This window comes from Rana temporaria, chromosome 5 (genome assembly GCF_905171775.1).
Source record: "Rana temporaria chromosome 5, aRanTem1.1, whole genome shotgun sequence".
NCBI lineage: Eukaryota > Metazoa > Chordata > Amphibia > Anura > Ranidae > Rana > Rana temporaria.
Genome location: NC_053493.1, coordinates 401,347,447 through 401,375,367, shown reverse-complemented (window position 1 = coordinate 401,375,367; position 27,921 = coordinate 401,347,447). Strand labels below are relative to the sequence as shown.

Below are 27,921 nucleotides of genomic sequence, written 5' to 3'. Positions count from 1 at the left end.
AACTACCGTACTTTTAGCTGATCTCCTTGCATTGCAACTCTGCATTAGTCAGTGGTAAATGTGGTATACACTATATACAATCACCCGTCACTAGTTAGTTTCCACAATCCATGACTTAACTTCACAGTTCACACAAATATGTTTTGAATTCAAATTGTAGCACTGACGCAAGTAATTTTTTCTTATTAAACTTTAAGAAAAATTTAGAAAGTTAGTTTAACTTTAATTATAAAACGTATCTAGTATATTGACGGTCAGTCACTTTATAGTAGGCAAGTAGGCATCACTTTAGCCAATCACACAGACATAACCTGAGTTTTTACATTTTCTGGAAGCAGACATGATCACATTTTATTGACAATATACCCTGAAGAACTGAACAGTCTTCGATACACAAAGAATTGTCTGCACAAAACTGCTTAGGACAGGAAAACAATGGTTATTTTTGCCCCCTTCCCCTGATGCATCCTCCTGCTCCACAGATGCAAAGGTACCAATGGGTGCAGTTTGCTCGCATCCAGCAGGGTAAGTCTCACTGTCCAGGCTGTCCGGTGACGTCAAGAATTTTGATCGATCAAAAAAATTAAAGATTAATCGAGGAATTAATCTTTAATTTCCCCAGCCATAAAAAAAACATTTTTTTTTCTCAGTCTAGGCCGATACGTATTCTTCTACATATTTTTGGTGTCCTCTCTCCCTGACAGGACGTGGATCTATGTGTTTACACACACAGATCCACGTCTTTGTCTGTGTAACCGGCGATTGCGGGTGCCTGGAGGACATTGCGGCCGCCAGGCACGCGCACCGGCGTCTCAGTGATGCGGCGGGCACACACGCGCGCGCGCGCCCCCCAGTGGCTGGAGGCCGTATATAGATGGCCTCCCGGCAATTGGGATCCACACTGCGTATTTTTTACGTCGTCAAAGCCATTTTTTACAACCTTAACCACTTGCTGCCGGCCGTACAACTTTGTACGGCCGGCAGCAAGTGGTTAAGGTTGTAAAAAATGGTCGTGTGTGGGCTTTGACAACGTGAAAAATACGTGCATGCTCAGAAGCAAGTTATGAGACAGGAGTGCTCGTTCTGGTAAAACTAGCGTTCGGAATGGAGTAAGCAAATTCATCACGCTGTAACAGACAGAAAAGCGCAAATCGTCTTTTACTAACACAAAATCAGCTAAAGCAGCCCAAAGGGTGGCGCCATCCGAATGGAACTTCCCCTTTATAGTGCCGTTGTACGTGTTGTACATCACCGCGCTTTGCTAGAGCATTTTTTTTCACGATCGTGTGTAGGCAAGGCCGTTTTAATGATCGGGTTGAACATTTTTTTTTTATAGACCCTTAAAAACGTAATTTTTTAGAACCCGAAAAACGGTCGTATGTATGCGGCATAAGTCAATTCAAATCAACGGTAGAAGGACAAATATTAAAATGTTCCCAGTCTCTTTGCTCTAAAACGAAGTCTACATAAGTGCAGAGCGCCAGATTCAACAATGACTACATCCAGACTTTTCCACATGAGGTGATCGCTCCACCAATATTTTTTAGGCTGCTTTTTTTTTTTTTTAAAGTCACATGCCTAACATTCTAACATTCAGCCAAACAGTCATCCTTGAAAGGTGCATTCCTGTCAAACTGGAATATTTAGCATCAATATATAGAGAAGGGACGCAGCCTCCCAGCACTTTTGTCTGCAGGCTAATATGAATACTATTGATGTTGTCTAAATGTGCAATGCTCTTAAAGTGGCCCTGACAGGGTACTTAAAATAGGAAGGTCCCTGCAATAGAAAAGCTTTTTTCCCTCCGTATATGTGGCCCGTGTCTCCCATCTCCCCCCTGTTTAACCACTTCAGCCCGGACCATTTGGTTGTCCAAAGACCAGAGCACTTTTTGTGATTCGGCACTGCTTTGCGTTAACTGACAATTGCGCGGTCATTCGACGTTGCTCCCAAACAAAATTAACGTTCTTTTTTTCCCACAAATAGAGCTTTCTTTTGGTGGTATTTGATCACCTCTGCAGTTTTTATTTTTTGCTCTATAAACAAAAATAGAGCGACAATTTTGAAAAAAAAAAAGCAATATTTTTTACTTTTTGCGATAATAAATATCCCCCAAAAATATCTAAAAAATATTTTTTCTCAGTTTAGGCCGATACGTATTCTTCTACAAATTTTTGGCAAAAAGATCGCAATAAGCGGTTATTGATTGGTTTGCGCAAAAGTTATAGCATCTAAAAAATAGGGAATAGTTGTATGGCATTTTTTTTTTTACTAGTAATGGCAGCGATCTGCAATTTTTATTGTGACTGCGACATTATGGTGGACATATCGGACACTTTTGGCGCTATTTTGGGAACATTCACATTTACACAGCGATCAGTGCTATAAAAATGCACCGATTACTGTGTAAATGTGACTGGCAGTGAAGGGGTTAACCACTAGGGGGCTAGGAAGGGGTTAATATGTTCCCTGGGAGTGATTTCTAACTGTAGGGGCAGGGGGAACATTTTTCCTAATGACCACCAATATAAGCAACATTCTTCCCAATTACCACCAATATAACGAGCATTCTTCCCACTGACCACATTGTACTTACCATCAGTGTAATGCCGCACACCCACTATCAGAATTTCCGACAACAAATGTTCGATGGGAGTTTGTCGTCGGAAATTCCGACCGTGTGTAGGCTTCATCAGACATTTGCTGTCTGCATTTCCGACAACAAAAATTTGAGAGCTGTTTCTCAAATTTTCCGACAACAAAATCCACTCTCGTAAATTCCGAGCGTGTGGACAATTCCGATGCACAAAATTCCATACATGCTCTGAATCAAGTACAAGACGGAAGCGCTCTGTCTGGTAAAACTAGCGTTCGTAATGGAGATAGCACATTTGTCACGCTGTAACAGACTGAATAGCACGGGGCTGAGAAACGCGAATCGTCTCTCACCAAACTTCTACTAACATGAGATTAGCAGAAGGAGCCCAAAAAGAGGCGCACTTGGTATTAAACTTCCCTTTTATAGTGCTGTCGTACGTGACCGCCTTCTTCTTGCCGATCAGAATTTCCAACAACATTTGTGCGATCCGCGGTTTTGTTGTCGCAATGTCCGATCGTGTGTACGCGGCATAAGGGTTCACTAGTGTAAGGATGACTCTAATTTTCAATGTTTGCATTCTCTAGCCATTATTGTCTATTGTTTCATATTAATATACTTACTACCCTCTACCAGAGATCACCTGAATTCGGACAATTGCAGCGTTCTATCAGCATGAGGTAATGAAGTTGACATCGTAGCAACTGGCAGATTTTAAATGACCTATGCTATTACTCCCCAACTTTCTGACCCAGTAGGCAGTCTACAACGAAGGTATAGGGCTATGGGCTAGTTCACATTAGCATGCACCATTAAATGAATTGCGGGCTAGTGTCTTTGTGTGGTGTGGTGGTGCGATGCAAAATTCAGGAAAGTGCTCTTTGCCGTTCAAGCCAGGGATTTTCCCCATCAGTCCCCACAAACCATTCCAAATCATAAAAGTGTAGCCAGGTGCTTGGCTAGAGACAAAGAGTGATTTTGGACACTGTGCTGCATTGCTTTCTGTGCACCCAATGGACTTCAGCTGAATTAGATAACACCACCTCGCCTCCATCCACCAGGGAGAGCTAACAAGCTAAAGGAGCTTAAGAGACATGATGATGGGCAGCATTGAATCATGGGAGATATAGGGCAGGGCAAGGATCATGCTATGGGAGTCAATGGACTATAGAAATACAATTCCCAATATGAGCTGGGTATAAATAGAGACAGCTGTATTTTCACAGGATGAATACCAAGGAACTTTCCCTTATTGCTGCGAGGAGACAGAGGTGTGCACATTGCTGCTCCTGTGTGCACATCAACATGCTACAAGCCTGTGGCCATGTGCTGAGGAGTGAAGTCTCTCCAGGCAGGATTCGTGGTCTGACTCGGTTTAAGATCGTATCTGCTTGGCAAATTCTGGAACTGCACATGCCCAGTTCTGATCCGAGCTGGTCACCACCATTTTCTACTTGCACTTTTCTCCTGCTGCGGACTTTTACGGGCAGGAGAAAAGTGCCCTGTTTTTACAGGTTGCCCATAAATCTAAGCAGACCCATGTGCATGAAGTGCTATGATTGGAAGCCTCAGCCCGGATTCCAGCCAGGCCACATACCCAGCGCATTTCGCTCCGCCTCTTGGAGCTTTATCATTAAATTAATTCAAAAGAGTGGTTACATACAAGCAGAGCCTCTGACCGAGCCTCGGCACAGGCGGTTTGAGTCCAGGGAAACCAAATCCAGGTGCATACACCCTGGATGCTTCACAGAATGAGTATGGCCCATAGCCCAGAGTTGTGCCATGTCCAGATCTGCGAGACTCATGGACCACAAAAGCAAGGAAGGGGGCACAACTGCACACAGGCCCACCACGTTCAAAAAACACCACGAATAAAGGTACTTAAGGCTAAGTTTACACTTGTGACAGACCTTTCTTCTCAGAGGCCTTTGACAGGCAGTACAGGGGATATCATTTACATGTACAAAAGTGTCCATTTGCCTTTGCAGCTCAACCGCCTATTTTTACGCCACTTCTTAACCATAAGAGTAAATGAGTCCTTAGCCATCAATTGGGTTCTAGTCTATTGAGTTGTATCTTTATTATGGTGCCTTGCCATCCACTTACCTTCAGATTCTTGAATTAGTCCATACAGGACTGGTTCTCTTTCTCTCCCTTTCCTTTCCCCTTCTTATTACCAGAGTTTTCCTCTTGTTCCAAAACTTCTTGGCACTCATGTCGTAAGGCAATTGTCTTATTACTTTCCTGGAAGTCGATCCAGTGCTTTAACTGCACTCACTTCATTTCAAAGTGTTTCTCCAGCACTGCCAGACACATCCGCCAAACCAGTCAAAATGTTATCTGCATATTAGCGACTTACTAGAAGGAAAATTCACTGTTGCATTTTAACGCATGCGCCACAATGCACAAAAATGTGCTAAAACATGCTAAAGTGCATGTGTTTAATCCTGCCTCCCCCCCCAAAAAAAATAAAAACAAAAATAAAACTCCTAAGTAGGTGCTAGGATTAGTGCAATATATTTTTTAGTTTCTCTGCTTAACAGAGAGACAGCTAGGTACATTTATTTGCCGTCCGCTCAACATAGAGCTGTGATTGGCTAGTGTTGCCTGCTACGTGCTCTGGTGCTGCTCATGCTGTCTTGAAGTTTCACACTGTCCTAGCAGCTATGGAAAGTGTCGGATAATAGAAACCATGCAGAAGGGAGCATGAATATTCATACATCCCTGGCCAGTTAGAAGGGGAGGTGCCCCTAGGCATGCTGGGTGCCTGTATTTATATTCTAGGAGCACATGGGTGCTGTGTCTTTCCCTAGCAGAGGATTGCACAACGCCCGGGGGAGAGGTGCTTGTGGCCTCAGGTGGGCAGCCTGAGGGCCTGAAGTCTGTGTGGCTGACCCTGGTTCTACCATAGCTGACAGAGTCTACAGTGCATCTGGTATCATGGAGAGAGAAGGCTGCTGGTGGAGCTGCAGAAGCCTTGTGAGTACAGACACCCTAAGGATCCTTAGACAGTTATATCCTCTTGTGCTCTAAGTCAGCCAGTGGCGACTGGTGCTCAACATTTTTGGGGGGGCGCAAACGTAAAGAAAAAAAAAAGAAAAAAATTGCAGCCTCACTGTGCCCATCAAATGCAGCCATTGTGGCATCAATTGTCACCACTGTGCCATGCCATCAAACGCAGCCACTGTGCCATCAATTATTACCACTGTGCCATGTCATCAAATGCAGTCACTATGCCATCAATTCGCACCACTGTGCCATGCCATCAAATGCAGTCGCTGTGCCATGCCATCAAACGCAGCCGCTGTGCCATGCCATCAAACGCAGTCACTGTGCCATGCCATCAAACGCAGTCGCTGTGCCATGCCATCAAATGCAGTCGCTGTGCCATGCCATCAAACGCAGTCAATGTGCCATGCCATCAAACGCAGTCACTGTGCCATGCCATCAAACACAGCCACTGTGCCATCTATTGCACTGTGCCATCTATTGTCACCACTGTGCCATGCCATCAAACGCAGCCACTGTGCCCCTCAATTGTCGCCACTGTGCCAATTGTCACCACTATGCCCCTCAATTGTCGCCACTATGCCAATTGTCACCACTGTGCCGTTAATTGTCGCCACTGTGCCAATTGTCACCACTGTGTCCTTTAATTGTCGCCACTGTGCCCTTTAATTGTCGCCACTGTGCCCATTGTCACTACTGTGCCCATTGATGCCACTGTGCCCATTGTCACTACTGTGCCCATTGTTGCCACTGTGCATGTCACTGTGCCCTTTAATTGTTGCCACTGTGCCCATTGTCACTACTGTGCCCATTGATGCCATTGTGCCCTTTGTCGCCTCTGTGCCCATTGTCGCCGCTGTGCCCTGTAAAATGCACTTACCCTAATCCTTCGACATCCCTCAATGTCTTCTTCTCCAGCCTTGGTGACACTTCAGCCAATCAGGTTACCGATAACCAGAATTGGCGAACCTGATTGGCTGAGACGGCCGTCAGACTTATCCAAGGAACGCACCCCTGGATAAGACATCCGGGAGATGAGGGTTGTAGACGAAAAGCCTATCAGACCTGCTGGCTCTGATAGGCACTTCCGCACAGCCAACCAGCTGCCGTTATTCAGGTGGTTGGCGCTCAATGTCCAGCTACCTTGAATAGACCAGCGGCAGCTGGCAATTATAACATACATTCATGCAATGCATGAATGTATGTTATTTTCAGTGGCGGTGCGGAGCCAGAGGGGGCGGCACTCCAGGGCCCTCTATGGACGGACTGCTGCTGAAGTCAGCTGAGAGTCCACACAAAGAGAACACTGATTAGTGTTCTTAGAGCTTTGTCCAGGACTGTCCACTACTTACTAGAGGACATTGCTCAGTGCTGCAATCGGTGTGCTGCTGTGTGGAAGTCCTTTATCTGCTTTCTACAAGGACTTCAGCCAAGTCTTTTTAAGAAAGGAAGTTAGAGTCCTCTGTGTGAATAGTTAAATTTGGAGTCTCCTACTATATCCCTTCCCTATCCAAGATCTCTAATAAAACAACAAAACAAACCCCTAAACTGGTCATTGGAGACAACGAGCGGAAGTGTGTGTGCACCTGACTTCTTGAATCTACCTTGTGACTGGCTGCGGAACAAAAGTGGTGAAGACCCTGGAAAAATACCAGCTGCTCCTGCGGGGGTAGCGCTACAAAAGTTTTTTCCAATCTCAGTAGAGAAATTTGAAAAATACAAATTGTCAATTTTTTCAACATTTTAGTCCATTGTGAGGTTCATAGAAGTCAATGGTAGTGCATCAAAACCCGCATAACATGTGTTGACAACAGGTATTGCCAGCGCAATTTAGGAAACAGCGATCACAGGTCAATTTGCTTCAGTATAAATCACACAAATAGGAAACATAAGAGGAATACAAAGACACTGAATTTCAAAAGAGCAAACTTCCCTAAACTACGAACCTTTCTAGAAGGCATAAATTGGGATACAATCTTAGGAACAAAGAACACGGAGAAGAGATGAGTTTGCTTCAAGAGCATTAAATAAGGGCATTAGCCAATGCATCCCATCGGGTAATAAATTTAAGCGAACAAAAGTCCTGGATGTTGTATGTGTGGTATCTCGCGCCAATAAATTAAATTAATTTAATTTATAAAAAGTGTTTTAAGCTGCTACCCAGTAATAATCAAAAGATTATGCAGTGAGAGAATATGTTGGAATGGGTGCGCTAATTAGTAAATGTGATACATACTTGATAATTAAAATAAACAAATATATATAAAACACCTGTAATTACTGAAGTAAAAAAGTCCTATAATTACTGAGCTAAATTACAGTGATAGATAGCTCAGACTACTGTGCAAAACGAATTCAAATCTATGATGATAAATCAAGTCTTATTAGTGTAAATGAACACTCAGGCCCCGTACTCACGACCAAACATGTCTGCTGAAACTGGTCCGCAGACCAGTTTCAGCAGACATGTTTGGCCGTGTGTTGGCCCGAGCGGACCATTTTTGGACGGATCGGACAGGTTTCCAGCGGACAACTGTTTCCCGGACTTGTTTTAAAACAGTCCGCTGGAAACCTGTCCGCCCGGACATGTACGGTCGTCTGTACAGACCTACCGTACATGTCCTGCCGCCCGCATCCCTCGCATGCGTCGAATGACTTCGACGCATGCGTGGAAGCATTTTTAAGGCGGCCCGCCCACGTCGCCGCGTCATTGTCGCGGCGACACCGCGTCATCGACGCGGCGACACCGCGGACACGCCCCGCGTAATGTTTACGCGCGGGCTTCTGTTCGATGGTGTGTATAGCCATCGAACAGAAGTCCCCGGGCAGTCCCCGGCCAGACATGTCCGATGGAAACGGTCTGCAGACCGTTTTCATCGGACATGTCCTGCCGTGAGTACAAGGCCTCAAGAGAAAAAGTCTATTGCCAAACGAATCCTCAAGTGAAAAAAGGGGAAGAGAAAATTTTGCTTGGTGATGAATCAAATAAAGTGCTGCGTGCTGTGTGTACAAATGAAGTGTTGTTTTCCACCTTCACCTTTAAACTGTCACCCAAAGTGAATAAATTAGATGGCTTCTTACCAGATGGTAATGTCCCTTACTTTGATATCAAAAAAGGGAACATTACGGCTTGTAACAGGGTCACCTGTAAAGTTAGTATCGTCCTGGCAGTAATACTTGCGATGATCGTTAGATACCCGATTTATGCATGTAAAACAAGAGTGATGCGGAACATAGTGTAATATGTTTTTATTTGGATAAAAGTAAGCAGAGGGAGCCAAGTGGCCGCCTACCGTAGATGGTGCCTTGAACCCGGCACTGGGGCTAACTCGCGTGGTATCGAAAATGATCCTAGATGCTGTGAGCCGCGCTCGATGTCTGGGCGTGCGTTCCACCTCAGCAGTGTTTAGGAACCAGCAATGCAGGAAGTGACGGTATGCGTGCGTGGTTAGGTACCGCCCCGACGTACGTTTCGTTGTAAACGTCTTCAGGAGGCGTCTGAAGACGTTTACAACGAAACGTACGTCGGGGCGGTACCTAACCACGCACGCATACCGTCACTTCCTGCATTGCTGGTTCCTAAACACTGCTGAGGTGGAACGCACGCCCGGACATCGAGCGCGGCTCACAGCATCTAGGATCATTTTCGATACCACGCGAGTTAGCCCCAGTGCCGGGTTCAAGGCACCATCTACGGTAGGCGGCCACTTGGCTCCCTCTGCTTACTTTTATCCAAATAAAAACATATTACACTATGTTCCGCATCACTCTTGTTTTACATGCATAAATCGGGTATCTAACGATCATCGCAAGTATTACTGCCAGGACGATACTAACTTTACAGGTGACCCTGTTACAAGCCGTAATGTTCCCTTTTTTGATATCAAAGTAAGGGACATTACCATCTGGTAAGAAGCCATCTAATTTATTCACTTTGGGTGACAGTTTAAAGGTGAAGGTGGAAAACAACACTTCATTTGTACACACAGCACGCAGCACTTTATTTGATTCATCACCAAGCAAAATTTTCTCTTCCCCTTTTTTCACTTGAGGATTCGTTTGGCAATAGACTTTTTCTCTTGAGTGTTCATTTACACTAATAAGACTTGATTTATCATCATAGATTTGAATTCGTTTTGCACAGTAGTCTGAGCTATCTATCAATGTAATTTAGCTCAGTAATTATAGGACTTTTTTACTTCAGTAATTACAGGTGTTTTATATATATTTGTTTATTTTAATTATCAAGTATGTATCACAAAAGTCCTGGATGGCTTACAGTAACTCCAATGTAAAAATGCATATAAAAGGCCTTCAAAAAATACAAGGTTGAGGGATCATCATCAGCATTCAGACTTTATAAAGAATACAACTAGAAAAGAAAGGGTGAAATTAAGGCGGCTAAGCTAGAACACGAAAGCCACATAGCGGAGGAAAGCAAAACAAATCCCAAGAAATTCTTTAAGTATGTAAACAGTAAAAAAGGGAGGACAGACCATATTGGCCCCATAAAGAATGAGGAAGGACATCTGGTTACAAAGGATGGGGAGATGGCAACGGTATTGAATTTGTTCTTCTCCTCAGTCTTTACAAAGGGAATCAGGGGGCTTCAGTAACCAAAACTGCAGTGTCCTCATGACACCTCACAGGAAGCACCTCCATGGTTAACAAAGGACAGAATTTAAATTAGACTTGGGAAACTTAACATTAATAAATCACCGGAACCAGATGGCTTGCACCCGAGGGTACTTAGGAAGCTCAGTCAAGTAATTGCCACAACATTGTTCCTAATTTGTACTGACAGTCTACTGACTGGAATGGTACCAGCTGTCTGGAGAAAAGCCAATGTAGCACCAATATTTAAAAAGGGCCCAAAAATACATCCCTGGAAATTACAGACCAGTTAGCCTAACATCAATAGTATGCAAGCTCTTGGAGGGGATAATAAGGGACTATATACAAGATTTTAATAATGAGAACGGTATCGTTAGCAGTAATCAGCATTGATTCATGAATAATCCTTCTTGCCAATCCAATCTATTAACCTTCTATGAGGAGGTGAGCTGCCATCTAGATAAAGGAAGGCCCGTAGATGAGGTGTATCTGGATTTTGCAAAAGCATTTGACACAGTTCCCCATAAACGTTTACTCTACAAAATAAGGTCCGTTGGCATGGACCATAGGGTGAGTACATGGATTAAAAAATGGCTACATGGGCGAGTTCAGAGGGTGGTGATAAATGGGGAGTACTCGGAATGATCAAGGGTGGGTAGCGGAGCCACCCAAGGTTCTGTCCTGGAATGCATAAAAATTGGCTTGGACCGGGTTGCTTTTATTCCTCAGCAAAAGTTGCATTTCGTTTTAAAAGGAACTTGTAAGGAAAGATAAAAGGTAACAGTCTGGGGTTGTCATATTCTTTCATATTTTGCCTCTATTAAGTCTTTTAACTTAAAAAAAGCATGCAAATATGGACGTGTTGCCATTTTTCCAGGCTCCACCCACCAAGTAAAGATAAAAGGATTGAAATGAGCACTCCGGGACCTTCTCCTTTAAAACAAGTCAAAACAATGGCAGCTCTCATTTTTCTACTTGTTTCTTGTACACTCGCATCTTAAGTTCTCTTTTATGACTCCTTTGGTGTTATATTTCATTTCACATAAAATCCTATTGTCCCATTTCCAGATTTTCTACTTCTTCAATATCCTTACCTGTCCTGTATGATGCACGGTCTCATCTGCCCCACCCGGCACCCCCACCTCCAATATTTGCTGCAAGAATGTGGACGTCTACAGGAATTGTTCAATTATCGTTATAATTTGGAACGTGCAGGTGACATCTGCTTTACCAACATGTTAATAACTGTCTGACCCCGCTATGTTACCTTCAGCCCAAAACAACTGTCACATAAATCTACCGGGCTGGAAACTCTCCAAGAGCGGCTGAGAAAATAGTTTTAGAAATTTCTGTCATTGTACAGCGATTGCTAAGAAGTGAGAGGGTGAGAAACACATCATGGGGTGGCCATAGACAGGCAGATCTTTCCATAATAGTGTGAGAAGGTATCCCAGGTTTCTGGGGACAGCCCCCAATTTTAGCGGGCTTCTGATAATTGGCCAAAGCCACCCTGGCTGGGCTGTGACACGCCACTCGAATTTGGCGCGAAAAGGGACAAAACTTTCGTAATTCGACAAACGATCGAACATACGATGTACGAGTCAAACATGAGTTCGACTCGAATACGAAGCTCATCCCTACTACAGAGGAGATGAGTATATTTACCTAGCAGCTTACTCTAAGGCCCCCGTACACACGACCAAACATGTATGCTGAAACTGGTCCGCGGACCAGTTTCAGCATACATGTTCGGTCGTGTGTAGGCGCGAGCGGGCAGAATTCCAGCAAACATTTGCCCGCCGGGCCTTTTCCCAGCGGACAAATATTCCTGCACTTGTTTTAAAACTGTCCGCTGGAATCCTGCCCACTCGGACATGTTCGGTCTTCTGTACAGACCTACCGTACATGTCCGAGCGCCCGCCATCCCTCGCATGCGTCGGATGACTTCGACGCATGCGTGGAAGCATTTAAAAAGCAGGCCCGCCCACGTCGCCGCGTCATCGTCGCGGCGACGGCGCGGACACGCCCCGCGTATTGTTTACGCGCGGACTTCTGTACGATGGTTAGTACAGCCATCGTACAGAAGTCCCCGGGCAGACATGTACGGTGAAAACGGTCCGACGGACCGGTTTCATCGTACATGTTTGCCCGTGAGTACCCCGGCCTAAGGGTGTTACAAAGGTGTTTCTCTTTTCCACTAGAATGGCAAAAAAGTAGTCACAATCGCATCCCAAATCAGGATCAGGAGCATTACTTGCTATAATATAGGTGTTTTTGGCCACCATAAAGGTGCTTTGGCGGAACTGGCAGAGGATGCCCCTGATTTTAGGCAGCTATAGTAAAGAGGCTGCTTTTCTCTTTCTAGGTATCAGTTGGGAGTTTTATTACCCTCAGTCATCAGTAATGCAGGAGACATCTGGTTTAATAACAATGTTTCGAACCGCGCTATGTTACCTTCAGCCCAACAACTGTCACATAAATCTACAGGGCTGGAAAGTCTCCAACATAAAATAGTTTTAGGGACTTCTGTCATTGTAAAGTAAACAGAAAAATACCGCGCTAAAAGAAGACTACAATGACATAAGTTGCAACAACTAAGTATTACAAAAATGCAAAGAAAAAAGAAATGGAGTTGCGCTGTGAATTTTTATAATAACAAACCTAAACTAATAAAGTGTAAATAAGGGACCATATGTGAGAAAAGTAAACTCTTACACACATAAATTAATATTAAATATGTCCAATTGTGAAGCAAAGTTCAAAAGGCAAGCAAGGCCAGCTTGCAGCTATAAACCCAACTGGAAAAATGGTGTGTGTATGGGGCCTAAGTGTAACCTTTATATTAAACTTGGGAGGATTTTCTACGTACTTCACTATGTGGGCTCTTTATTCCTTTTTGGTTAATTACCGTTGACGGGATATCTGGAGGACCTATAGGACATCTAAGTCAGCAGCCGGTTCATACAAAGGCCCTGGCTAGGGTTTATAGCCTACACTTGGTGTGTATTACACTTGGCTTCTGGTAAGCCTCCAATTTATTAGGTGATCTGGTGGTGGTGGTACTTATTTCAGTCACAGCCATATTAATTGCATGTGTTGCTTTGTCGTACTTCACTATGTGAATTTTATTTCTTGGATACACTTAACCTGCTGATGATCCACCTGGAGGATTTTTCAATCCATCTGTACCCGGTGCGGACTACATAAAGACCCAGGCTGGGGTTTACAGCCGCAAGCTGGTTATGCTTGCCTTCTGGTAAGCCTCCATCTTTTAAAGGTGTATCTTTGGTGGTGGTTATCTAGTTTTTACTGCATATTGGACCTTCTATCATCAGGATTGTTTTCAACGTCTAAGACGCAAGATTTGTCTTCACACCATTTTTCCAGTTGGGTTTATAGCTGCAAGCTGGCCTTGCTTGCCTTTTGCCATTTGAACTTTGCTTCACAATTGGACATATTTAATATTAATTTATTTGTGTAAGAGTTTACTTTACTCACATATGGTCCCTTATTTACACTTTATTAGTTTAGGTTTGTTATTATATAATTCACAGCGCAACTCCATTTCTTTTTTCTTTGTCATTGTAAAGTGATTGCTAAGAAGAGAGAAGGTGAGAAGCAGATCATGGGGTGTGGCTAAAGACATGGCCGTCTTTAATGTTGATTGGACCCTGGGCAAAAAAAATCTTGGGGGGGCCCCCCATGCAATTTTGCTCTCCACCTGCTCTGAGACATACAATAAATATCAACTAGACTTAAAGTGGATGTAAACCCAAAATTTGTATTTTTATTTTTTGATGTCACAATATATAGCGGGGATATGCAATTAGCGGACCTCCAGATGTTGCAGAACTACAATTCCCATGAGGCATAGCAAGACTCTGACAGCCACAAGCATGAACCCAGAGGCAGAGGCATGATGGGAGTCGTAGTTTTGCAACAGCTGGAGGTCCGCTAATTGCTTATCCCTGATATAGAGTATAAGATATCCTATCATCTGTGTCCAGTCTTGCCACAGAGAGTTAATCCAGCTCTGAGCAATCCTCTTTTAATGTTCAGTAAAATAAAACAGACTTACAGAGAAAAACCTTGGTCCGTTCCGCCCCCTTGCTGTGAGTGACAGGTTATTTACATATCTCGTGCATTAGCTTCAGACAGGCATTATTTTTTAATTCCTACCCCCACTCTTCTTCTGAAGTCATGTGGTTACTTTTCTGGATTTTGACTGGATGTTAGTGATCATAGCAGAATTCAGTGTAAGAAATACATGGGAAAAAATGCACATTGACAAGGGGAATGTAGAGGTGGGCGGGGAGTCTGCTGGCATCACAACTCCACCCACCGAGCTCCAGACAACAGACCCGCCCACAGAATCTGCAGTTTTTCAGTTCTTATAACAGTCAGAGGGGAGACATTTGACAGGTAAGGATACATGCAGGAGGCATCTATATCCTTATAGATCAGCACCATGGCAGGAGTTTTTTCCCAGCGGTATAAAGTCCTCTGGGAATCCCGTCGGGAAAATTGCGGGGAAAGCTTTGGACTTGCAGTTTTTCCCCATTCCAAAACTGCAGTGTTTCCCCATAGGAAAACTGCCGGGTTTAAAACCGCCAGGAATCCCGGCAGGAAAATAGACAGCATATTCTCTATTTTCCCACAGCCGGGATTCCCAGCCAAAAGCTGGGGGAGCTTTTGGCCGGGAATCCCGGCCGTGTGTATGCTTTCTTGCAGTTTACGTGCACGGGGTGTACGGGGCTTTACTCTACCAACATGTGAAAATTAAACAACCTATTCATGTTATTAACCACATCCCACCCGGCCACTGTACAAATACGGCCCGGTGGGCGCTCTCTTCTTCTGAGTGGACATTCAGTAACGTCCCTCGGAAGGTGGCGGATTGCGCACGCTTGCCCGCGGAGTGGCGCAATCCCAATGCGCTTGTGTCACCTGGACACGTTGCATCTCAGATCGGCAGGAGGGCTGTGTGATTGGCCCTCCTGATCACATGATGGCTGTGTCCAATCACAGCCGTCATCTGATGTAAATAAAGAGCCGGTTGCTAGGTGATCGTCTCTCCTCTCATCACACAGAAGTTGACGGTGAGGAGAACGGATCGTTGCAGTCAGCTGGTGATCAGTGAGTATGAGCTTTTTTTTTACAGCTTTTTACACACTGATTGCCAGCCTAGTGTCCACACACAATGTAAAACCCACAATGTCCCCACACACGTCCCCACACAGTAAAAACACCTGTCCCTCAAATATGTAACAGTAAAATCATATGTCCCAGTGATCATCTGCACACATATGTCCGTGATCACCTGCGCACATCTGTACATGATCATCTGCATACATCTGTCCGTGTTCACATAAACCAATTATTATACACTTAACAGGATTTTTTACCAAAGACATGTGGCAGAATACATTTTGGCTTAAATTTATGACAAAATTCGATTTTTATTGGATTTCTTTTGAAATAGAAATAAGAAAATCAGGGCGAAATCGTGGGTGCGCGGTATACGCCGATACCCGCTTTCCCGCCACGAGTTTGAATACTGCGCCGGCATATACCGAGCGCAGTACACTCGTGTATCTTCGGGCAGTCTCGGCGCCTCTCGTCAGCGCGAGAGTTGTCGAGCCTGCCCGACGATACACGAGTGTACTGCGCTCGGTATATGTCGGCGCAGTATTCAAACTCAGCGCGGGAAACGAGCGGGGAGGACGCGAGGACGCCGCAGAAGGACGCCGGACCCGACGAAGAGGACACCCGAAGCCGCAGACGGACGCCGAACCCGACGAAGAGGACACCCGAAGACATAGAAGGACGCCGGACCCGACGAAGAGGACACCCGAAGCCGCAGACGGACGCCGGACCCGACGAGGCCGCCGATGGACGCCGCGCAAGACACCAAAACTGTAAGTACAAAAAAAAACTATTTTTCCACAGGATTCGGGGCAACTTTAGGGGTGCGCGGTATACGCGGGAGCGCGTTATACCGCGATAAATATGGTAAATATACCACCAAAAGAAAGCTCTATTTGTGTGAACAAAATGATAAAAATAATTTGGGTACAGCGTAGCATGACTGCGCAATCGTCATTGAAAGTGCAAGAGCGAGCACTGATAGCTGAAAATTGGTCTAGGAAGGAAGGGGGCGAAAGTGGCCGGAATTGATGGCCCAGATTCACAGAGAGCAAGGCGCACATTATGCCACTGTAGAGTAACCACCGTAGGCTACGCCAACGCAGCGCAGAGAGGCAAGCATTGCAATCAGCAAGCCAGTGCTCCCAACGCTGCGCCAGCGTGGCGTGGGTTTCAAAGGTGTACGCCGGCGTAGGTGGAAGTGGGCATGACCCATGCAAATGAGGCATGACCCCATGCAAATGATGGGCCGAGCGCCAGAGAGGTACGTATCATGAACTGCGCATGCGCACCCCCCCCTGCGCCTGCTCACAGCCACGCCGGCACAACTGCCTAAGCTACGCCGGATCACTGCGTACGCCGTGAACATAACGTACGCCCAGCCAGTCCAACGCCAGTTCCCTGGTGCAGACCTGAGCATGTCTGCTGCTGGGTTGCACCTCCTTTATGGGGAATAACTTTACGCCGGACCTACAACTTACGCGCATCTCACGTAGCATGCGCCGGGCACACGCCGGTTCGTGAATTGCCGTATTTCCCTCATTTGCATGTTTGAATGGCTAATCAATGGGAGTGGCACCATCCGCCCAGCCTAAATGTGCGCCCACCCTACGCCGGCGTAAGCAAGCTACGTCGGCAGGATGTAGCCTGTTTTTAGGCGCATATCTGTTCGTGGGTCGGGCACACAGATACGACGGCGCACATTTGCACTTACGTCGGCGTAACTTATTATACGTCGGCGTACGTGCTTTATGTGCTTTGTGAATCTGGGCCTTTGTGTTTAAAAAAGTTATCCCCACTTTTGTTTTACTTTTGGTCAAGCTCTCGTATGTTTTCTTTATTGATTGAACAAATTTTGAAATCCTCTTAGAAATGTATTTTTGGAGAAATAAAAACCTAACATGTGTCCTTACTTTATCTAAAACGAAATATAATATACTTTACATAGCAATTACAAGTTTTTGGAAGATGAATGCAATATGTATAATTTGAATGTCTGAAAAATTGTCTGCAAATTTTCACACTGGAAGTATATGTACTTGTAGCCGAAGATAACATCATTTGCCTGAGGTCAAAAATTCTTTGCAAGCTGCTTATTACCTGCACTCTGCATGGCCGCCTTTATAAGCAGCAAGCTTTCTCTCGCTCATTCTAACCTGGAAAAAAATAAAATCTGAAAGTAACACAAAGGTACCTTTATTTACTTGAGGTTAAGTAGAAATGTCTATTCTGACCCTGGTAATGTTTTAGCTTCAGGCATTATGATTTCATTGTAAAAGAGGGCAATGGGTGTCTCACAGCTCAGAGCCAATATTCATATGTCTCCTGGAGGAAGTTATTATTCTAGGAGGTACATTTATTATAGTTTTTCGTCCAAGATCTGCACAACTTCCAGTCATAATTTGCCCATTTTTCAGCCAAGAGTCCAGTTTTTACCTTTCACTATATTTATCAAAGTGGTTTTCACCTGTTTTCAAACAACAGTCCCAGTATTAGATTAAAGAAGCTTTAATCCTCTCACGCACAACCGTTTTTCCCGGCAGGAAAACTGCCAGAAGAGCTTTTGGCCGGGAATCCCGGTCATGTGTATTCTCCCTAGCAGTTTACCTGACAGGTAAACTGCCGGAAAAAAATAGAGAGCTGTCGGGATTCCCGGCAGAGTGTTTCCGCCTGAGAAAGCCGTCGTCTGTATGCTTACCTGAAGGGGAAATAAACCATGCATGCTCGATAACAATTTGACGCATGAGCGGTAGCATAGAACGAAATTTAGCCGGCTCGTTGTAGTCTTTGACGTCACCGCGTTCTTGCCATTCAAAAGAACAGCGGGTCTTTTGTGTGGCCATGTGTATACATGGCTTTTCAAGGCAAGCTTGGCAGGAATCCCGTCAGGAAAACTGACGGTTTTCAAACAGACGGGATTCCTGGCCTATACAGGGCTTTTCTCAAACTTTTCACCTTGGAGGAACCCTTGAATTTAATTTCAGGCCTTCAGGAACCCTTACTAAAACCGATTCAGTGGCAAGAATGCCCCTTACATTGGTGGCCAGATGGAGGAATGCTCCTTACATCGGTGGCCAGATGGAAGAATTCTCCTTACAATGGTGATCAGTGGGAAGAATGCTCCTTACATTGGTGATCAGTGGAAATAATGCTCCTTACATCAGTGGCCATATGGAAGAATGCTCCTTACATTGGTGGCCATATGGAAGAATGCTCCTTACATTGGTGGCCAAATGGAGGAATGCTCCTTACATTGGTGGCCATATGGAAGAATGCTCCTTACATTGGTGGCCAAATAGAGGAATGCTCCTTACATTGGTGGCCAGATGGAAGAATGCTCCCTACATTGGTGGCCAGATGGAAGAATGCTCCTTACATTGGTTATCTCAATATTGTCACTGGCTGCGCTAAGTGGTTCTGTCCCTGGAACCATCAGAGGAGGGGCAAATTAACCACAGCTCAGGGATCACCTAACAACTTCTGGAGAAACCCTAGTTGAGAATGTCTGGATTATGAAGAATGTGCATAGGGCAATATGGGTGCTGACATTGCTGACTCGTTTTTAAAGATTTCTGGCCCCCTTAAAGAGGCAGAAGCAGGAGCTGCAAGAGAACGCTGGTAAGATGAGTATAACTGGGGGGGGGGGGCTTTACAAAGACATTATCATCATACCCTTCATGGGCAAGGACAAAAAATCTCATTAAGTACTAAGTCCATGGAGGGCAAAGCAATAAGTTAATTTAAACTGCCTATTTTCACTGACCCCCCCCCCCCCCCCCCGCAAGCGTAACTGAGGCTTAAGGATGGTTTATCAATGCTGTTCCACGAAAAAATGTAAAAAAATAAGTAGTTTTCCCAAATGTATTACACCATTACCGACATTGAGAACTATAGGGTAGTTGCCTCCAATGGGTAACTATAACACATCCTTCCATAACTCTTATTTAGATTTTTCACCTGCCCATAACTAATGTTTGTGGAGTTTCATCTCAAACAGACGGCACAACTGGCACCGGTTCCCGCTGAGCTTGGCTTTATGCCCGTTCCCGACTACCTTCCTCCAGCACAGATTAACCACCTCTGCTGGCTCTGGGCTACTTATTCATGCAAAAAAAATTCTCCAGGAAATTAATAGGAACCTGTCACTGGCCCAGAATATACAAAAAAACTTGTATCCAGAATCCAACTACATCTGGAACCAACCAGGTGATCCACATCCGTGTCCTCGCTTTTTTCCCACACGAAGATGCAAAAACATCCGGCCAGATGCAAATACAGGGAAAAAATATCCTGGAACAAAGATATATCTATATCCTACCTCTTTCAAATCTGATAACAAATGATGACTCCTGCCAAACATCCTAATACACAATTGAAATACAAATGTGGGATCTGTTTTTCTTGCCAAATTTATAATTAATTTCAGGGAGATATCACTTTCTCTTTTACACTCAGGCCTCCTGCATATTGGGCATTTTTTAACGCTGCTGTTGGGGCGTTTTCTTTTTCTGCCTCCAAGCGCCCATGTATATTAGCTGTGCCCATGCATCAGATGCGCAACTAAAACCTTCAGGGCCGGGTGCAAGAAACCATAAAGGCCCCCCCTGACCACCAGCTGGGCCGCAACCATGGTGGCGGAACGTTAAAGCTTGGTCAAAAGTGCGACTTTTGGGACCCTGGTAGTATCGCCACTGGTGTCAGTATTTTTTTAATTTAGTTATTTTATTTGTTACCATTTTATTTATTTTTTCACAATTTTTTTTATATAATTAAAAAAAATAGGAGCCCGTTGGGGGTGGGGTGGGGGGGGGGGCTACTTTTCGGAAATACGCAGGACCCCTTTGTCAGGCATGTGATAAGACATGCCTGACAAAGGGGCCCTGCGTGGCTCCGAAACGTTGTACTACATAGTTTTGTGATGTGATCTTTCTTGAATAAAAAAAAGTTTGCACGAAATTTATGATCCTTGGTGTGCTGGCCAATATCTACATATCGTACAGGTTCCAGTATCCAGCTGAAGGTCGCTACAGCACCCAGAGCTCATTCCAGGAATGTGTGCGATGGGAATATGGACTGTGGGTGTGATATCAGGGGTCTAAACTAGGGTGACCACATTTCCAAACTACCATTCAGGGACACCCACTTCCCAAATATCAGCTTGTGCTGTAACGAATCACAGCCCAGTGATTGGACACAAGACGCGGGATTTATGATTTCTCCAATCACAAGCAGGGGGCGGGGATTGTGCTTCTCCAGACATTCCCAGCCAGGACAAGTACCGTCAGTGAGTAAAGCGGTGATGTGGTGGCCTTTTTTGGGGGCATCAGTTTGGCCCAAGGGGTGGCTGTGTCAGTTTTACTTAGGGACACTGTATTGTCCTGGCATAAAGGTGCCCGGGACAGACCTGCAAAATGCGTGACTGTCCCGGGCAATCTGGGACACGTGGTCACCCTAGTTTAAACAGACCTTTGATTTTTCATCTTTGAAACAGAGAAATAAGATTGAGGCCCACAATATCCATCTCTGCAGCCTCAGCTGCACAGAATGAATAGACAGAAATAGCGCCATACAGAGCTTCCTGTTTATTCACAAACTGAAGAATAGTAAACAGTGCTGCAGTAGGGGAGGTGTCAGGGAAGAAACCGGAGAAGAACTGACAGATATGCCAATATCCGTTATGGCCGTGCTAATCCGCGCATGCGCATTAGCAATCGGCGCGTAACGGCGAACGCACATTAGCAACGGCTAATGTTTGGACGCAAACGTGCTAATTACCAGTGTTTTGCTGGCCTATATAAGGACTCCAACTGCTCTCATAAATCACTGGATTATTATCAGCTCTGTATCCTGTGTTCCTGTGTTTCTTGCTCCTGTTTGATTACCTGTTACCGACCCGGCTTACCCTGACCTGCTCTGGCTTCTCTCCTGGCTCTGAACCCAGCTTGTTTCACGGACCTGCTCCTTGCCTGTTCCAGATTGACTTCCTGTGTTTGACCCTGGCTTGATCACAACCACACCTCCTGCCTCTGCTTCTGACTGCCTTCCTGTGTTTGACCCCCAGCCTGGCTTTTGACAACATCTCTGCTTTTCCACCTGCTAAGCTCCACCAGGGAATCATTGGCTGTGACCACCTTCTCTGCTCCGGGGGATCCGCTTCTGGAACCATGAGACAGCTTCATCGGCAGGCAACCCGTGCATCTCTGGGCAGAGCACCCTCTGTCTCAAACTCCAGGTGTACTCTGCTCTCAGCCACAAGGGGAGTCCTCTCACCCCCTCAACCTTTAGCCAAGTATGTGATGGGGGGAGGGATGAGTGTCAGTGCTGGGGGGGTGAGTGGCAGTGGTAGGGGAGGGAGATGAGTGGCTGTGGTGGTGGGAAAAAGGGATGAGTGGCTATGGTGTTGGGGAGGATGGATGAGTGGCAGTGGTGGGGGGAATGATAAGTGGCAGTGCTGGGGGGGGTGGGATGGAATCAGCGGTGGTGGTGGTGCGGACTGGTGGTGGACTGTTCCTGCCATCACTGCACCCCCGTCCACCACACAAGACCACTAAACCGCCAGGGGACAGGAATGGCAAGGGCTGGTCTTTTGCGTTGGAAGGATCAGGGGATTGGGTGAGTATATCTTGGCAATCCTCTTCCCTAATCAAAAACAAGCAGTTAACCCGTGCAGTATGGGCACAGCCTCACTGCATGGGGAAATGTTTTGTTCTGCTTTAAATATAGACAAGTAACATTTGAGTAGAAGGCAAGGAACAAAGTTTCAGGTAACATAAAATCCAATGCGAGCACCAAACAAATATTTAAGAGTACAAGGTAATTTATTGTTGAAACTGATTCAAAGCAGAATAAAGCCAATGCATTTCGGTGCCAAACACACCCTCCTCCATTAGGTCAATCTTTAGATGTGGTGTCTGCCTTTATTTCTGCATACCCCTAGACCCTTAGTGGAGGTCCACTTCAAAGGTATTTTTTGTCTGGTGCCCGAAGAGGGGCTTGAAATATAGACAAGTAACCTTCGAGTAGACCAGGAGGGCAAGGGACAAAGTTTCAGCTAAGGACACACTGCCCCAGGGACAGAACCCAGATAGAGATCTGTTTCCTTGTAGCTGGTTTATGCAATGAATGACTTTGTCCAAATCAAACAAGAGAACATTTTACAGAAGGCTGAGACTGTTTATTATACAGTGAATCAAGGTTCTGCTTCCAGACACATAACTTGTTTCCTTACATCGCCTCCTCCTTCCATTCTCTCTCTCTCTCTGCTCAGCTTGCAGCCTCTGCCACGTGTGTTGAATCAGAACCAAAAGCTTTTAACTGGAGAGCTAAGCGCCTCAAGCTACCTTCCCTTGCACAAGATATCTGTCATTGTCAAAAGTGTCAGAAACTGTTTTTGCAAACCATTGACATTTCTGAAAACTTTAACGCCACTTTGGAAGTGGTCAACGTATCCCAACCAAGTTTTTCTACCCAATGCATCTTGCACAGAGTGATGTAGAACTACAATGCTCAAGAGGCTTTGTCAAACTCACCAGGGGTGAAATTTTTTTACTCTTTCAATTAAACTTCAAAAACTTTTCTTTAAATGGATACTAGTCATAGTGATTTTACAGCAGCCCCCTTGGGCAATCACTAGGTGCTTCCACGTGTTAAAGTTCCCTGCTCAATGTTTCTGCAAAGGTTTTGTAAACACCTAAAGAAACTTCTCTGTAGCTCACTGGTAACATCGCTTATGCAATTCTAGTCCTGAAATTGAAAGTTCATCGGATATCAAAGAGCAGAAAGTCTCAGCATTGCCTGGCCAAGGTGTCATCAGGTTAGCCAGATCCAGTTACTACTGTTATAAAATTTTAGCAACTTCACTTCTATAGCATACTTCAAAACATTTTATTTTAGATAACATTTAGGTTGCATGTTTGGAGCTGTCATGAGAAAACTTGTCAACTGTTGAGAAACTACAAGTCTCAGCATATTTTTGAAGCTGGCATCTCAAAACTGATAGGTCCTCGTCAACTGGATTTTCAGATGGGTAAAATATGAAGATTTACCTGCTAATTGGTTTAACCCCTTCAAAAAGCAAGTCAACTGTTGAGAAACTACAGGTCTCGTCATAGATTTACGGTTGGCATCTTAAATCTTGATCTAAATTTTCAGATGGGTAAAAGCAAAAGAGCTAAATCCTACTAAAAAACAAATCAACTGGTGAGAAACTGCAAGTCTTAGCATGCCGTTTTTGCAGTTGACATCGCAAAGCTTCCTCAAACCAAAGCTTCCTCATCAACTTGGCTTTTAGATTGATAAAAGCTGAGGATCTACCTACACATTGCTTTATTCCTAATAAAAACCAAGTCACCTGTTGAGAATCTACAAGTCTCAGCATGCTTTGCGAATGGCATCTCAAAGCTGGTAGGTCCCCATCAACTGGACCTTCAGATGGGTAAAATCTGAAGATCTACCTACTAGTTGGTTTAATTATTTTACAAAGCAGGACAACTCTTGATATACTACAAGTCTCAGCATGCTTTTGCAGTTGACATCTCAAGCTCCTGTGTTCAAAGTGTCCTTGTCAACTGGGCTTTCAAAAGGATAAAAGCTGAATTCTACCTACACATTGGTTTAAACCTAATAAAAAGCAAGTCACATGTTGAGAAACTACAAGGCTCAGCATGCTTTGCAGTTGGCATCTCAAAGCTGGTAGGTCCTCATCAAATGGACTATCAGATGGACAAAAGCTTAAGATCTACAAATTGGTTTAATCCTCGTAAAAAGCAAGTCAATTGTTGAGAAACCATAAGACTCAGCATGCTCTTCAAAGTATCAAAAATTATCTTCATCAACTGGGCTTTTGGATGGGTAAAAGCTGAAGATCTACCTACACATTGCTTTAATCCTATAAACAAGGAAGTCACCTGTTGAGAAACTATAGGTCTCAGCATGCTTTTGAAGTTGGCATCTTGAAGCTGGTCCTCATCAACTAGACTTTCAGATGGGTAAAAGCTAAATATCTACCAATTAAATTAAAACTCTTAAGTCAACTGAGAAACCACAAATGTCAGCATGCTTTTGCAGTTGGCATTTTAAAACGTCCTTATTCCAAAGCTTCTTCAACTCAAAGTGTCCTCATCAACTGAGCTTTCGGATGGCTCTACCTACACATTGGTTTATTTATATTAAAAAGGAAGTCACCTGTTGAGAAAAGCATGCACCTCAAAGCTGGTAGGTCCTCATCAACTTGGCTTTTAGATGGGTAAAAGCTGAAGACCTACCTGCACATTGCCTTAATCCTATTAAAAAGCAAGTCAACTGAAAGTTCATCAGGTATCAAGGAACAGCAAGTCTCAGCATTGCCTGGCCAAGGTATCATCAGGTTAACCAGATCAAGTTACTATTGTTATAACATTTTAGCAAATTCCCGTCTATAGCATACTTCAAAAACATTTTCTTTTAGATAACATTTAGGTTACATGTTTGTAGCAGTATGTCAACTATTGAGAAACTACAAGTCTCAGCAGGCTTTGCTATTGGCATCTCCAATCTGGTAGGTCCTGGTCAACTGGACTTTCAGATAGGTAAAAGCTGAAGATCTATCTGCACATTAATCATATCAAAAAGCAAATCAACTGTTGAAAAACTACAAGTCTCAGCATGCTTCTGAAGTTGGCATATCAAAGCTGATTGGTCCCCATCAACTGGACTTTCAAATGGGTAAAAAAGCTGAAATCTCAGCATGCTCTTGCAGTTAGCATTTTAAAATTCCCTTATCCCAAAGCTCCCTCAACTCAAAGTGTCTTCATCAACTTGGTAAAATCTGAAGATCTATCTGCTAACTGATTTAACTGATTTAATTATATTAGAAAGCAAGTCAACTGTTGAAAAACTACAAGTCTCAGCATGCTTTAGAAGATAGCATCTCAAAGTTGGTAGGTCACCATCAACTGGACCTTCAGATGGGTAAAAGCTGAAGATCTACCTGCTAATTGGTTTAATTATATTGCAAAGCAAGTCAACAGTTGAGAAACTACAAGTCTCAGCATGTTTATGCAGTTGGCATCTCAAAGACGGTAGGTCCTCATCAACGTAACTTTCAGATGGGTAAAAGCTGAATATCTACCTACACATTGCTTTAATCCTATTAAAAAGCAAATCAACTGTTGAAAAACTACAAGTCTCAGCATGCTTTTGAAGTTGGCATATCAAAGCTGATTGGTCCCCATCAACTGGACTTTCAAATGGGTAAAAAAGCTGAAGTCTCAGCATGCTCTTGCAGTTGGCATTTTAAAATTCCCTTATTCCAAAGCTCCCTCAACTCAAAGTGCCCTCATCAACTGGGTAAAATCTGAGGATCTATCTGCTAACTGATTTAATTATATTAGAAAGCAAGTCAACTGTTGAAAAACTACAAGTCTCAGCATGCTTTAGAAGTTAGCATCTCAAAGCTGGTAGGTCCCCATCAACTGGACCTTCAGATGAGTAAAAGCCAAAGACCTACCTGCTAATTGGTTTAATTATATTGCAAAGCAAGTCAACTGTTGAGAAACTACAAGTTTCAGCATGTTTATGCAGTTGGCATCTCAAAGGCGGTAGGTTCTCATCAACTTGACTTTCAGATGGGTACAAGCTGAATATCTACCTACACATTGCTTTCCTATTAAAAAGCAAATCAACTGTTGACAAACTACAAGTCTCAGCATGCTTTTGAAGCTGTCATCTCAAAGCTGGTAGGTCACCATCAACTGGACCTTCGGATGGGTAAAAGCTGAAGATCTACCTGCTAATTGGTTTAATTCTATTGCAAAGCAAGTTAACTGTTGAGAAACTACAAGTCTCAGCATACTTATGCAGTTGGCATCTCAAAGCCGGTAGGTCCTCATCAACTTGACTTTCCGATGGGTAAAAGCTGAAGATCTGCCTACACATTGCTTTAATTCTATTAAAAAACAAATGAACTGTTGAAAAACTACAAGTCTCAGCATGTTTATGCAGTTGGCATCTCAAAGCCGGTAGGTCCTCATCAACATAACTTTCAGATGCGTAAAAGCTGAAGACCTACCTGCTAATTGGTTTAATTATATTGCAAAGCAAGTCAACTGTTGAGAAACTACAAGTCTCAGCATGTTTATGCAGTTGGCATCTCAAAGCTGGTAGGTCCTCGTCAACGTAACTTTCAGATAGGTAAAAGCTGAAGACCTACCTGCTAATTGGTTTAATTCTATTGCAAAGCAAGTCAACTGTTGAGAAACTACAAGTCTCAGCATGTTTATGCAGTTGGCATCTCAAAGCCGGTAGGTCCTCATCAACTTGACTTTCAGATGGGTAAAAGCTAAAGATCTACATATTGGTTTAATCCTGTTACAAAGCATATCAACTGTTGAGAAACTACAAGTCTCAGCTAACTTTTGCAGTTGGCATCTTAAATCTTGTAGGTCCTCCTCACCAACCAGGCTTTCAGATGGATAAATAGGTAGATGAAGATCGACCTGCTAATCTACTTATTAGGTAAAGCCATAAAAAGAGTCATTACGATCTCCAACATTGTACCCTAGCATCCAATCAATTTTTTTTTTTCACCAGTCCAAGGAAGCTTCCCACAAGGTGGTCTTCCCGAAATAAAGCTGAATTATTTTGGAACCCTACATGTTTCGTACAGATGTGAGCACCAAACTAAACTTTGAAAGCCTCCTCTGAATGGAGCAGGTCATTCTTTATCACAGGTGTGCTCTCCAAGTCTCCCCATCTCCACCTTCAGAACTTTCCAAAACTTTCCTCCAGCCAACCCATCATCCTTTAGAACTTACCTGACAGATGGAGACAGCTGTTAGAATCCAATATAAGAGGCACCTCATCCCTGGGTAGCGGTGTTAAATGCATTGATTGGAGACAGTTGGAGTTCAGTGCGGTGCAGAATCAGTGGTAGGGAGGGATGAGGTTGCACACCGACCCAGCTGATCCATACATAAAAGCATTGATGGCCTTTTGTCTCGGTCTTTTAAAAAAAAAAGGACAGGGGTGACGTCAGGAGCGAAGACAAGCCCTGTATTTCTTTTCCCTCCTGCCTTTCCATTCTCTTCTCCCCACCTCCTACATGCTCTGCAAGGTTTGGCTGTGTCTGAAGAATCATTAAAGGAATAGTCCTAGGACAAATCTGTATCTGTAGAAGTTCCAGCCCCCTCCCCCCCCTCCTCCTCTGGAAGTGATGAACGCATAGACAATACCACACTGACTGACACACAGCAAGGAGTATCTAGTACACTCACCCAGCTACGGAACCAGGGCAACTTCTAGGAGTGTGGCTACGACACAGACGGAGTTAATAAAGTCTCTTGGTTTATTCTACGGAGAAATTATGGCTTTTTTATGTTCGGCAAAGTTTCCTTTTAACCCCCAAAAAAAACAGAAGAAAGAGAAAAAGTAAAGTAGACGGTACCAAGAAGACTTCAGAATCGCTGGAAAGACTGATTCCCTCTAATTACGAAATTTGTCTGCGGCGGATAAAGACTCAACTTCAAGCAGAAAAAGTAATAATTTAAAGGGAATTTAACGTTAAACTCCAAGAAGGGATG

General features: G+C 44.2%; 1 protein-coding gene across 1 annotated transcript in view; it reads right to left on the bottom strand.

Annotated features, from left to right (window-relative positions):
- The window catches only part of CCN4 (cellular communication network factor 4), a 116,980-nt gene extending 89,512 nt beyond the window's left edge, over nucleotides 1–27,468 (bottom strand). The window contains exon 1 of the mRNA XM_040354993.1: nucleotides 27,157–27,468. Within this exon, the coding sequence (XP_040210927.1) occupies nucleotides 27,157–27,204 (48 nt within the window). The 5' untranslated portion in view covers nucleotides 27,205–27,468. The remainder of the gene's footprint in view (nucleotides 1–27,156) is intronic.
- Between the last annotated feature and the right edge of the window lie 453 nt (nucleotides 27,469–27,921).